The 11950-nt window shown below is 56.7% G+C and overlaps 3 protein-coding genes across 3 annotated transcripts in view; 2 read left to right on the forward strand and 1 right to left on the reverse strand.

Moving 5' to 3' along the window:
* The window catches only part of SULT2B1 (sulfotransferase family 2B member 1), a 34870-nt gene extending 31906 nt beyond the window's left edge, over positions 1-2964 (forward strand). The window contains exons 6-7 of the mRNA XM_063091811.1: positions 989-1169; positions 2751-2964. Of these exons, the coding sequence (XP_062947881.1) occupies positions 989-1169; positions 2751-2944 (375 nt within the window). The 3' untranslated portion in view covers positions 2945-2964. The remainder of the gene's footprint in view (positions 1-988; positions 1170-2750) is intronic.
* A 921-nt stretch (positions 2965-3885) lies between these two features.
* On the reverse strand, positions 3886-11437 carry FAM83E (family with sequence similarity 83 member E). The gene is made up of 5 exons (XM_063088418.1): positions 10964-11437; positions 9750-9917; positions 9293-9417; positions 5671-6118; positions 3886-4161 (listed from the first exon to the last, which is right to left on the reverse strand). Exons 1-5 carry the CDS (start codon positions 11435-11437, stop codon positions 3886-3888), a joined length of 1491 nt encoding a protein of 496 aa, XP_062944488.1.
* SPACA4 (sperm acrosome associated 4) lies at positions 7318-7695 on the forward strand. The gene has a single exon (XM_063091205.1). It carries the CDS (start codon positions 7318-7320, stop codon positions 7693-7695), a length of 378 nt encoding a protein of 125 aa, XP_062947275.1.
* Positions 11438-11950: the final 513 nt, after the last annotated feature.

The raw sequence follows: 11950 nt of genomic DNA on the forward strand, positions 1-11950 counted from the left end.
CCATTTACCAATTGGGATAATGACACTTCTCTTGTAAAGCTGATGGCACGGAAGGCACAAACGTATATGAGGGGCTTGGACCAGAGCTTGGTATACAGCAGTTGCTCAATCTACAGGGACTTGAACCATCACTATCATAAGGAAGATATCTGAACTACATCAGTGGCACAGGGCATTTCTGGCAGCCCCATGCCAAGGCCTTGAGAGAGGGATGTGCAGGGAATGGATGTTCTGGAAGGAAAGGATGGGGGAGGCATTGGGAAAAGCCGAGACCAGATCACGCCTGTCCTTGAAAGCCAGGCCTGGGGACAAGAACTCTGTCCCGGAGCACTGGGGAGCCATAGGACAGCTGGGAGCCAGGGAGGGGCAGGGACAGCTTGGGTGTGGGAGATGAGCTGGAGGGGCAAGGAGACTGGAGGCAGGGATGCTGCAGAGGAGGCTGGGACAAGGGTCCAGGAGGGAGAGGACAAGGCCTGAGCCAGTGCTAGGGCTATGTGGACACAGAGGAGCGGATGTGGCAAAACAGTCAAGGGCAGGAGGGATGGGGCTGATGATTGACAGGGGGTTGCGAGTAAGGGGGACAAGGAGTGAGGCCAGACCTGAGAGTCTGGCCCTGTGACTGGGCGAATGATAGGGCTGTCCTGAGATGGGGACCCAGGGGAGGAGCTGGTCTGAGGCACGGACCAGCCAATGCCTGTTTCTAACCTGAAGAGGGTGATTCTGTATAAGGTGCTGAACTGACCCCTGGCCCTTGCTGTGACCCCTGCCTGAGTCTCACCCCTTCCCTCCCACCCACAGAACCCTCCAAAAACTAAAATTGCAAAAATTATTAGAGGCGATAGCCCGGTGCCTAGGCTTGGAGGTGGGGAAACTGAGGCACCCAGGCAGCCCAGAGTTAGGACTCAGACATCCATTCAGACTCTGATTCACGTGCTCCTTCCTTGGCCGGGGCGCCCTCCTTCCACTGACCCCTCTCCCCTGACCCCAGGACCTTCGTGGCTCCGTGCAGCGTGTCTGCGAGTTCCTGGGCCGGCCGTTGGGTGAGGAGGCACTGGGCTCCGTCGTGGCACACTCAGCCTTCGGCGCCATGAGGGCCAACAGCATGTCCAACTACACGCTGCTGCCCCCCAGCCTGCTGGACCACCGCCAGGGGGCCTTCCTCCGGAAAGGTGTGGGGACACGGGGGCCCTGGGGTTCAGAGCGCCACTAGGCCACTGCCTGGCTGTTGACTTGGGCGAGTTTCCCTAGCTGTACCATGGGGGTGCACCAGGTCACCGTGTACAGGGCTTAGCACCAGCCTGGCACGTGACAGGTGCTGCTGACGTGCCTGCCATCTGAGGCCTTCCACTCCCACGCAGAGAGCTCCCAAGAGCAACACACATCCCCAAGTACCACCAAAGCCATATCTGAACTGCCACGGGGCTATTTAACGTCTTCACTCGTTCTCTTTCATGTTAATGTTCACTGCAGAAATGTTCACGGGTTGGATTATGGGGCAGGGGTGGGAGTGTATTTGTATCCTATTCCCGCTGTAACAATACACAAATTTCATAACTCAAAACAACACACATTTATTCGCTCACATGTCTGGAAGTCAGAAATCTGAAATTAGTCTCATTGGGCTAAAACCAAAGTGTGGGAAAGGCCACATTCCTTCTGGAGGCCCTAGGGGAGAATCTGTTTCCCTGCTTTGCAGCTTTCAGGTGGCTTTTGACCCACCCGCATTCCTTTTTCATGGCCCCTTCCTCCATCTTCACCACCAGCAGCAAACTGTCTTCCAACCTGACTCTGATCCTCCTGCCTCCCTCTTATAAGGACCCCTGTGATGACATTGGGCCCACCCAGATAATCCAGGGTCATCTTCCCATCTCAAGATCTTGAACGTACATACATCTGCAAAGTCCCTTTTTCTATGTAAGGTCACATATTCATACATTTCAAGGATTAGGATGTGGACAAATTTAGGAGGTCAATATTCAGCCCATCACAGGGAGCCCCCCAAGACCTCACTAGGGGTGTCGTGTTACACGTGGCACATGTGCTTGCTAAAATTCAAAATGCTGCAGTCTGAATTACATTGGCCCCAGGATTCCAGGTAAGGGGTGGTGCCTGTGACAAGATGAGAAAACTGAGGTTCACAGGAATCCCAGTGCTTGCCCAGGGCACACAGCTTGGAACTAGCTTTCTTGCTGTGAGGGTTAACCAGCTAATCAGCGAATCGGTGACAAGCTCTCAGCACACTGCTTGGCACCAAGTGCCTGCAGGGAAGGGGTTCATTCAATGTCAGAGCAATAATGTAGTGCAGGACATTGTCAGAGCACTGGGGCAAGGAAGCCCTGTTCCAGCAGGGAGGTTAGGAACAGGACCCAGTGGAGGTGACATAGGGGCTATAAAAGGTGTGCAGGAATGCTGAGTGGGAGGCAGATGTTCTGGGCAGAAAGACTTAAGGGGTCAGGGGGTAAAGGAGAGAACTGGCAAGAGGTCTGCTGGAGGAGGAAGTAGGGCAGGGGGGAGCCAGGGGAGGGAGGAGGTAGAATGGCGTCCAGGGGTCTGGCCAGGTAGCTGGTGGACAGTGTAAGAGTCAGCCATCCTAGGAGGTAAAGGGGGCAAAATGGAGATGGAGGAAGGGTGCGGGGAGAATGGTGTTTCTGGCAAAGGCGTGAGGTGAGAAAGAGGATGCTAGAATGTTGGGGGTGGGGGGACACTGCTCTGGAGCAGCTCCTCACCCTGCGGTCCCTTCTCCCCTTCAGGAGTCTGTGGTGACTGGAAGAACCACTTCACGGTGGCGCAGAGTGAAGCCTTCGATCGTGTCTACCGCGAGCAGATGCAGGGGCTGCCAACCTTCCCCTGGGATGAGGCCCCAGAAGATGCCAGCCCAGACCCTAATCCTAGCCCCGAGCCCAGCCCCAGCCCCAGCCAGGCCTCAGAGCACCCCTACCCATGACCCTGAGAATAAACACATCGCTCCTGCCCAGGCTGCTTGATGCGCTGTGGAGGTGGCATGACTCGGGTGGGTAGACAGGGTGCTGCAGTGGGGCACAGAGGCTGGAGTGGGGTCCCCGCACCAGGTGCCCAGAACCTCGGGAAGGAGGGTTCCTCTTCCCCATATGGCACACAAATGGGGTCCGTGGCTCAGAAGCCCGCCAGGAGTCAAAGGTGCTGCAGGGAACCCAGTGCTGGGACACTGGCTTCCCTGGGTGAGGGGCCATGGCTTGGACTCCTGGGTCTGAGGGAGGAGGGAGCTGGGGGCTGGAGTTTTGGGTTATGGGCCAGGCTGTGGAAATACAAGTTTTTGGTATGAAGCAGTTTTATTCTGGGCAGAAGCAAATGGGATCCCCAGCCAACCCACCCCGTAGGGTCCAGAAAACAGTCCCACGCCTTCCCAGTCCCTCTACCCCAGCAGCTGTGTCCCCTCGACTTTCCAGTCCCTCATTATTCAGCTTTGCTCCCCTCCGTGGTCCCAGAGTGGGCTCTCTCTTCTCCTTGACTCACTTTACCCACAGCTCCTGAGCATGCTGGGCATGGGAAGCTTCCCTTTCTGTTCCAGGCACTCCCCTTCTTCCGCTGACACGATTCCAGCATGGGGGCCACTCGGCCAGGCCTCTGATCAGGGAAGTCTTGACCAGGCCCGAACAGGAGGTATGCTGCTCTAGGATATGCAGTGAGTGGAGACTTTCAGCCCTTTTTCTAGACTGTGACACAGTTCTAGAGCAGGTACTGGGCTTGCCCAAGTTCTAGAACAAGTGAAAGAAATCCCTTCCGCTTCCCGGACACTGAGACCAGGGGCCTTGTCCAAGGCAAAACATCGAGGCAGGGGGCTCTAGGCTGACACCGCATTGTCCACCTCTCCTTGGGTGGTCTGGGTGAAATTGGCTTGCACTCCTGTCAGGGTTGCCCCCCAAGTCCTGCCCGGGAGGCCCAGTCTGGCTTCCAGACACCTCTGGGTTCTGGGAGTTTGGATACAGCATCTTTTCCAAACCTCCTGTGGGTTGGGGACAGATAGCGGAGGCGGCGGGCAGGGATCAGGGGCAGGGGGCCACCCCAGGGCTGGGACCAGGCCAGTGGACGGGAGTCCATCTCACCCCAGGGTCCCCCTCCAGTGCCCCGCTGCCTCATCAGGGCCTTGGCTGGGGTATCCTTGGAGCCCCAGGACTTCTTGAGCTGTGGAGAGAAAGAGAGGGAGGTGAGATGAGGCTCCTGGGGGCCCAGAGCCAGGAGAGGGAGGAGGGGAGAGGAGAGAGAGGAGGTGAGAGAGGAGGGAGAAGGGGAGGAAGAATGAAGAATGCGGGAAGGTGACAGAGGATGGGGGACATGAAATTCTGAAGGGAGGTGAGAAGGCTCTGAGCTTCCAGAACCAGGAGGGAAGTGAGAGGAGAGGCCTGCGACCCCCAAACCTACAGACAGGGTGGGGAGCTATGTGCCCACCTGCAGCTTTGTGGCTGGGGAGGAACAGGAAGCAGCTGGCAGCTGCCTGGGGGGAGTAAATATTTGCCAAGGGAGGTGATACTGGGTGAGGGTGGCTCAGGACCAGGTGGAGGTGAGGACCTTGCCCTGCCTGTCCCCCTCCTCCTCTTGAAGCTGGGACTTGAAGCTGAGGGAGGCGATTCCCAGGACATTTGTCCCTTACCCTTGGGAGAGGCCTCTAGCTCCCACTCAGCAGATGGGGAAACTGAGGATGAGAGGGGGCACAGCTCACAGAAGAACCATACCCCAGGTCTGCCTGCATCCTGGGCAAGCCTACCTGTTGCCCCTACGTGGCTCTGCTCTTATCCTCTCAGCAGTACCCTCTACAGCTGAAGAAACTGAGGCTCAGAGAGAAAACAACACCTGCCCAGGGTCCCCCAGTGAGTTGGAGCAGGCTCTGTCGAAACTCCATGTCTAAGAAGCTGGGGGGATGAGGGTAGGAAGACCCTCTGACCTCCCCTAATCCCCTCCCTGTCCCCAACACCCCTGTGACCCCAGCAAGCAAAGCATTTAAAAGCCCCATTTGGGAGGCAGCCAGGGATGAGTTCCAATCCTTCTCTGGGGCCTCACTTTCCCCATCTGTGAAATGGGTGGATGGAGAGCTGTGATCATATCCACCTCATAGGGTTGTGGCAAAGGTTGAATTGAACCACCTCTGTGAAAGAGCTTGGCGTGGGGCCTGGCATGTGGCAATGTGCTTACAAAAGATTGTCGTTTCAACCTTGGGCTAGTGACTTACCTCTCTGAACCTCCTCTTTCCCACTCATAAAAATGAGCTCATGATAAGAGCATGCCCTTGCTGGCCTGGGATGAGGATATTATGAAATTAATAAAAATAAGTTTCGTCTTGGGAACTTGTTGTGTTATTATTATTCTATGTCATTTTTCCTCACTGACTCCTCCTCCCGACCAAACTGAGAATGAGTGCAGTCGCTCAGCCACTTCCTAGATGAGGACACAGGTTTAGAGAAAGCAAGTCCCCGCCCTGGCTCTCACGGCCGGTGCACCATGTCAGGGTCTGTGCCCAGGGCTCTTGGGGTCTCCACCCGCCGCCTGCCCAGCAGGAAGTGGACGACGCAGTTGTGAGCTGAGGTGAGCAGCTTTGCTCCTCCGCTTCCGCGGCTGGGCGGCAGCAGGGACCCCGGAGCCTGGCTGCATGACCACGGGCAAGTGCCTTTTCCTTTCTGGGCCTCAATGAGGTCTCACCTCGTTGTCACCATCACTGGAGCCGGACAGCTGGGACAAGCGGCTCAGGTCCCACAGGGAGCGGCTGGGCCAGGCTGGAGAGGCGCTGGGGGTCTGTGCACGCTGTACGCTCCTTAGGATGTCACTGAGTGCTGGCCCTGGGGTGGTGGCAAGAGACTCCTTCCTTTCCCCCTCGAAGATGCGGCAGGCAGCCAGGTGGTGGGCCAGGGAGCTGTCAGGTGGCAGTGGCGACGCAGGGGCCACAGAGCAGCGGCAGGCCACGTGGTGTGGGCTGCGGGCCGTCTGCAGGCTCCCCAAGATGCTGACAAAGGGGCCCTGGGTGGGCGCAGGCGGGAGGGGCCGGGAGGCTGCGTACAGTGTCCGGAACTCGCGGCTGAAGGCGTCAGCGATTTCACCAGTCAGTAGTGTCACCAGACCACGGTGCAGGCGTGCGTCGCTCCATGTGAAGCTGGGAGGCACGGTTTGGGGAGTCAGCTCCAGAGGTCCAGCCTGGCCCTCATTCCTAGTCCCTAGTCAGGTCCCAGGGTGTAGGCCATGTGACCACTGGCAAGTCCCACGACCTCTCCAGCCTCAGCTTCCCCCTCTTTAGAATGGGAACAACCTAAGTGCCCACCCCAGAGGACTGATGTAAGGACAACATGAGTTAAGACACCTGTATTATCATCCAGAATCAGACTGGAGTTTAAACCTGGGCTCTGCACTGTCCCCACCAAGGGATGCCTCAGTACCTCAATTTCTCCTCTGGAAAGAGACAAGGTTAGTTTCCTGATCCCCTCAGGGACTGTTTTAAGACTCAGCCGCTTCCTGTAATCACTAAGCACTTGCTGTGTGCCAGACTCTGGGCATTCCTGCTCAGTGCCTTAGTTTGCTCATCTGTAATATGGAGCTGAAACACAGGAAGATTCAAATGGCAGAACACGGGTCCAGCTCCCCGCATCTGGCCACCATTAACAGCCTGCAAGCTGCGGTAGGCAATGCCTTAACCATTCCTGTTATCAACACGGTTGTTATTTAAAGCATCTGGCACAGATCTTGGCACACATCAAGTGCTCAATAAATGCCCTTTTCTCTCCCAACCTGGCTCTGGAGGACCTCAGATGTGTCACTTTCCCTTCCCGAGCCTCCATTTGCCCATCTGGAAAACGTGGTCACCATGGGAAGTGTGAGGCTGAGGTCCAGACCTCAGCAGGTACAGCACACAACTGGTGGGTGTCAGTGGCCAGCACTGTGAGTGTTGTCCGGAGTATCTTTACCTTGGCAGGGCGGCAGAGTCCTCTTGCTCCCCGGCAGGTTGGTGGGCCAGGGTGCCCCTCAGATTGTGACATCCCTCCTCCCACCTCTGACCCCACCCTCAGAGCAGCCAGTGGGAACTCTGAGGGATCTGTGAGGTCACGCCATTCCGCTTCACAAAGGCTCATCGAGCAGTGGCTGCTGGCTCCTCTCCGTCCCAAGGACTCGAGAGCTCGGGAGAGGGATGCAGAGTGTTGGGAACTGAGGACACTTTGAGTGCTGACCCTGGGAGGCCAGAACAAGGGGGCAAAAGTCTTGTGGGTGCAAAGAGCTCCAGGAGGTCATTCATTCTGCAGTTCCGGGAGATTCAGGAAGCCCACAGACTGGCTCAGGAACTGTTAACGCCGCCAGACCACCATGGTTCTCAGCTGGCTGCTGCTTCTGGTGATGGCTCTGTCCCCAGCCACAATGGGTGTCAAGGAGTGCATCTTCTGTGAGCTGACCGACTCCACGCAATGCCCTGGCACCCTCATGCACTGTGGTGAGGACGAGGACTGTTACACGGGCCATGGGGTCGCCCCAGGCACCGGTCCCATCATCAACAAAGGCTGTGTACACTCCACCTCCTGCGGCCGTGAGCAACCTGTCAACTACAAGGGCATCACCTACAACCTCGTCAGCAACTGCTGCTCTGGCAACCTGTGTAACAATGCCCATGGCTCCCCTGGCAGCCAAACGATGGGGCTCACCCCCAGTCTGGAGCTGGGCTTGCTATTGCTCCGACATTTGCTGTGACCAACAGGGAGGGCAGGGCCTGGGACTGGTCTCCCAGCTCCGCTGCTCCCTGTGCCCCCTGCCTCTACCCCTTCCCCTATTAAATGGCCAGAGGCCCTAAACAACCTCTTGTGGCCCTGGCTTCCTTCATTCCTGGGCTGTCCACCCAAAGCCCAGTGCCCAGCGAAGCATCCTCAGGCCTGATTTAGAGGTGGGGGAGCACGATCTGTGGGTCTGATTGTACTACTGTTTTTTATCGGTTCTAAGATGCATATCTTTTCACAGTTTGATCAGGTTGCTTCTTTCCATTGGTGGTAACTTAGAGTCAATGAAATATGGTAAAAAATATATATACACATAATAATAAATAACAGCTGATGTTTATGGAGCACTTTTTCTGTTACATGCCAGGCACCATTATCTCACTGAATCCTCATGTGAAGCTGGGAAAGTAGACAAGCTTCAAAACATCCCAGGCTCAATGCCAGTGGTTCTCAAAGTGTGGTTGCTGGACTAGCAGCAGCAGCATCAAATGGGAACTGACTAGAAATGCATATTCTCGGGCCCCATCCCAGGCTGGATGAATGGGGCTGGGGCCCAGAAAGCTCTACCTTAACAATCCTCCAAGTGATTCTGATGCATATGCAAGGTTGAAAACTACTGCTCCAGAGCAATGAGGCTCAGCTGGGCACTTCCGCACCCCAGGGGCACCTGGCAATGTTTGTAGGCTTTTTTGGTTGTGATAATTGGCAGGTTGGGCGTGGGAGACGCTACTGACATCTACTGGGTGGGGATCCTACAATGCACACGACAACCCCCCACAACAGAATCATCCACTGCAAAACGTGGGTGGTACTTCTGTTGAGAAATCCTGTTCTAGTGTCACTAACCATATCATCCCATTCTGTAGAGGGGGAAACTGAGGCCCAGAGAGGTAAAGTAAATTGCCCAAAGTCACACATCTAGTAACTGGCAGAACTAGGATTTGAATCCAGGGCATCTGGCTCCGGATTCCACACCTCCCCTCCCACCACCTGCCCGACCATGCTGTGACTCTAAGAGGTATGTGCTGGTATTATTTTTACTTTCCAGATGAGGAAACAGATTCAGAGCAGGGGAGGCACTGGCCTAAAGTCAGAGAGCTAAGAAGTGGCTGAGCCAGGATTCAGGATCAGACCCCAAAGGAAAGAGGGGAGGGAAATGAGCCCATCTGTAGGCCGGGCCATTGACACACTGGCCCTCAGAGAGGGAGACTTACTAACCCAAAGCAGAGTTTGGAATCTAATCCAGGTCTTTCTGGTTTTGAAACCCCCCTCCCCACCCCTCAAACTGTGGGTCCAGTTTTCCAGATGAGGAAACACAGGGTCAAAGAGAGAAAGACTTACCCAAGGCCACTAAACAGGCCAGCCGTAGGGCCAGCCCTGATACCCAGGCAGGCCTGGTTCCAGCTCCAGGCTTGTTCTGCCTCAGGGCATCTCCTCTCCAGGGAAGGGTATTTTGGACCCATTTTACAGATGAAGAAAGAGAGACCCGGAAAGGGGGTGCCAGCTGTTTTCCGAGGACACTGAGGGAGAGGTGGGTATGAGACGCCGGGAGGTGTGGGGCTGGGGGGCCATACCTGTAGGACCCTGAGATGACCCTGTCACTGTCAAGCAGCACAAACTTCTCCCTCACGTTGCCGCTCACCTGCCGCCGCCAGCGGCTCTGGAAACTGCAGCCCCTCACGGTGCGGATGTCCAGGTTCTGGTGGGGGAGGGGAACCCTTGCACACCCAGGGACTCGGGGTCCCTCCAGGCTGGTTCTACCTGGGTGGCCCATGACTCCATAGAAGAGTGTCTCAGCTTCCCCAGAGCCATTGATCTCGAGCCTCAGCAGTCTGTCTCTTGGGAATACCCCTAACTCAGTGGCCTGGAACCCCATGGGAACATCCCCCAATGCCATGGGCATGAAATCTCAGGGGACCCTCCCAGCTGTCATCTATTCTGATGACTCAGTGCCCCACAGAAGGGTCTGTCCCTGATGTCCCCAGCACCAGGCAAATGGTAATTCACAGATCCCTCTGGCCCAGCCCCTACCTCAGTGGCCCAGGGGTTCACCCCCAGCTGCTGGGCCAGTGCTAGGAAGGCAGGCAGCTGCTGGCAGTCCAGGAGCAGGTAGACAGGTACCCAGCGCCGTGTGGCAGCATCCACCAAGTCAGAAAGCAGGTCTGGGTCAGTGAAGACGTCCATGACCACGGCCACCAGCTGGGGGGTAGGGAGAGGGGATGTGGACATGTGGATGGAGCATGGGGTTCGGGGAGCACTCAGAGGGTGGGGGAGCCTGGCGGGGACCTGGGGTTGAGGTGCTCTGGGGGCTGAGAGTTTAAGGGCCTGGCCTCCATGGGATGTTCAGGAGAGCTGAAGGGGAGAGCCCTGGGCGGTACTCCTGAGCTGTTACACTACAGTGCCCAAATGTCCAGGGCAGCCCTGCTCCAGGGTCAGTGACTGGATGCCATTGTACAGCACTTCTGGATCCTCAAGGGTGTGCTGAGTGTTGGGGGGAAGGGGAGGGCTAACCTGCTAGGTCACCAAGGTGAACTTTGGGGACCCAGGGATGCTAAGGGCCTAGAACTTACAGGCAGAACAAGGTAGTGGTGACAAACTCTGACTCACCAGCCAGACGGCCTGGGTTGAAATCCCCACTCAACCTCTTTCAGGTAAGAGATTTAACTGTCCCATGCCTCAGTTTCCCCATCTCCTCAATGGGCATAATAGTCCCTACCTCACAGTGCTCTCAGAGGATTATGCACATTAAGCCATGTAAAGCACAAGCATGGGAGCTGCAGACACTAAGACTGCTAAATAAAGAATGGGCTTTCCAGGGGCTACAGGGGAGACACCTGGGCCCCTGCTGGGGGGAGCATGGAGACCCCCCGGCCTGGTGATGGTGGTGGGGGAGGGGCGGAGTGATGACCGAGACTGGGGGTGGGAGTGTCATAATTAGGTTAAAGGGGCAGGAGTGCCCAAGGGCATCCAGGTCTTCCAGAGAGTGTAGGGACCCCCAGATCTGAGGGGGTGAGGATGAGGTCTGGGGTGTAGACACCTGGGTCTTGGGGACTGGAAGGTGTGGACTCCTGGGTTGCAGGGGTGTGGGTCCTGAGGGATGTGGACTCTTGGGTCCTGGAGGGTAGGGGTATAGACTCACAAGTCCCAGTAGGGCAAGGGAGAGAATGTCTGGGTCTCAGTCCTAGGAGCTGGCATGTAAGGATGTCCGGGCCTGGGGAATGGACAGCAGGCCCCAAGGCACCCACCTTGTAGGCAGCCTGGATTTCCTGGCGTACCAGCTCCTTGACAGGTGGCTGGCCCTCTCCAGGTGGCTGTGTGTACAGCTGTGCCCGGGTGATTCCTTTCCAGGCTGAGTCCTCCGGCCAGCCCAGCCGCAGGATGGGTGCTGGCTCCTCCGACTGCCCAGGCCAGTAGGTCAGGCTGTCCACATCCCCATCAGAGATGGTGGCTCCCTCTGCTGTCCCACTGGGCTCCTGCTTGGCTACTGTCCAGTCTTCAGCTGCTGCTGCCAAGCCCTGGACTTCATCTCCACTCAGGAAGGGCCGCAGCCCTTCACGCTGCATGCATGCCTGGAAGGCCTCTGTGCCCTTGCTCAGCAGAGCCTCTAGTGCCAGCCGCTGGCCTTCAGAGTACAGGAAACCAGGGCTAGCCTCAGTCAGGGGCAGAGCCGTGGCCCCTGACTCTACTCCTTCCAGAGCCGCCAGCTGGGAGGCAGCCATCAGTGCCACTCAGGTGGGAGGACTGTGAGAGGTGAGACGCTGGGTCCCTGAAGGTTTGGCTGTCTTTGGGAGACAGACCATCTGGGGGTCTCCTAACATGCAGACTATGCGGCCATGGGAGGCCTCCAGGGTAGCTTTGCAAATGTCCAAATGGCTCCCTGAGGCTGTCTCTAGCTCACCATCCAATCAGACTGTCCAAGTGACTGACCACCCAATGTCTCAGGCTGCCCAGACCAACTGTCTGCCTGTCACCAGCCAACAGAGTGACTGGCTGGCCATCTCTGACCTTCGTGCCAGCTGTCACTGATGGTCAGGCTGACTGCCTGACACCATCTCCAACTATGTGACCCATCAGCTTGCCATCTTTGCTTGAACCACACAACTTCCAGCTTGCTGGACGCACAATGCCCCAACAAATCTTTTAGCTGTCCTGAACTTGGTCAGGCTGACCACCCACCCATGGCCAAAGGTCTGGCTAACTGCCTGACCACTTCTAGGCAATGGGCTGTCTGC

This window comes from Cynocephalus volans, chromosome 3 (genome assembly GCF_027409185.1).
Source record: "Cynocephalus volans isolate mCynVol1 chromosome 3, mCynVol1.pri, whole genome shotgun sequence".
Classification (NCBI taxonomy): Eukaryota; Metazoa; Chordata; class Mammalia; order Dermoptera; family Cynocephalidae; genus Cynocephalus; species Cynocephalus volans.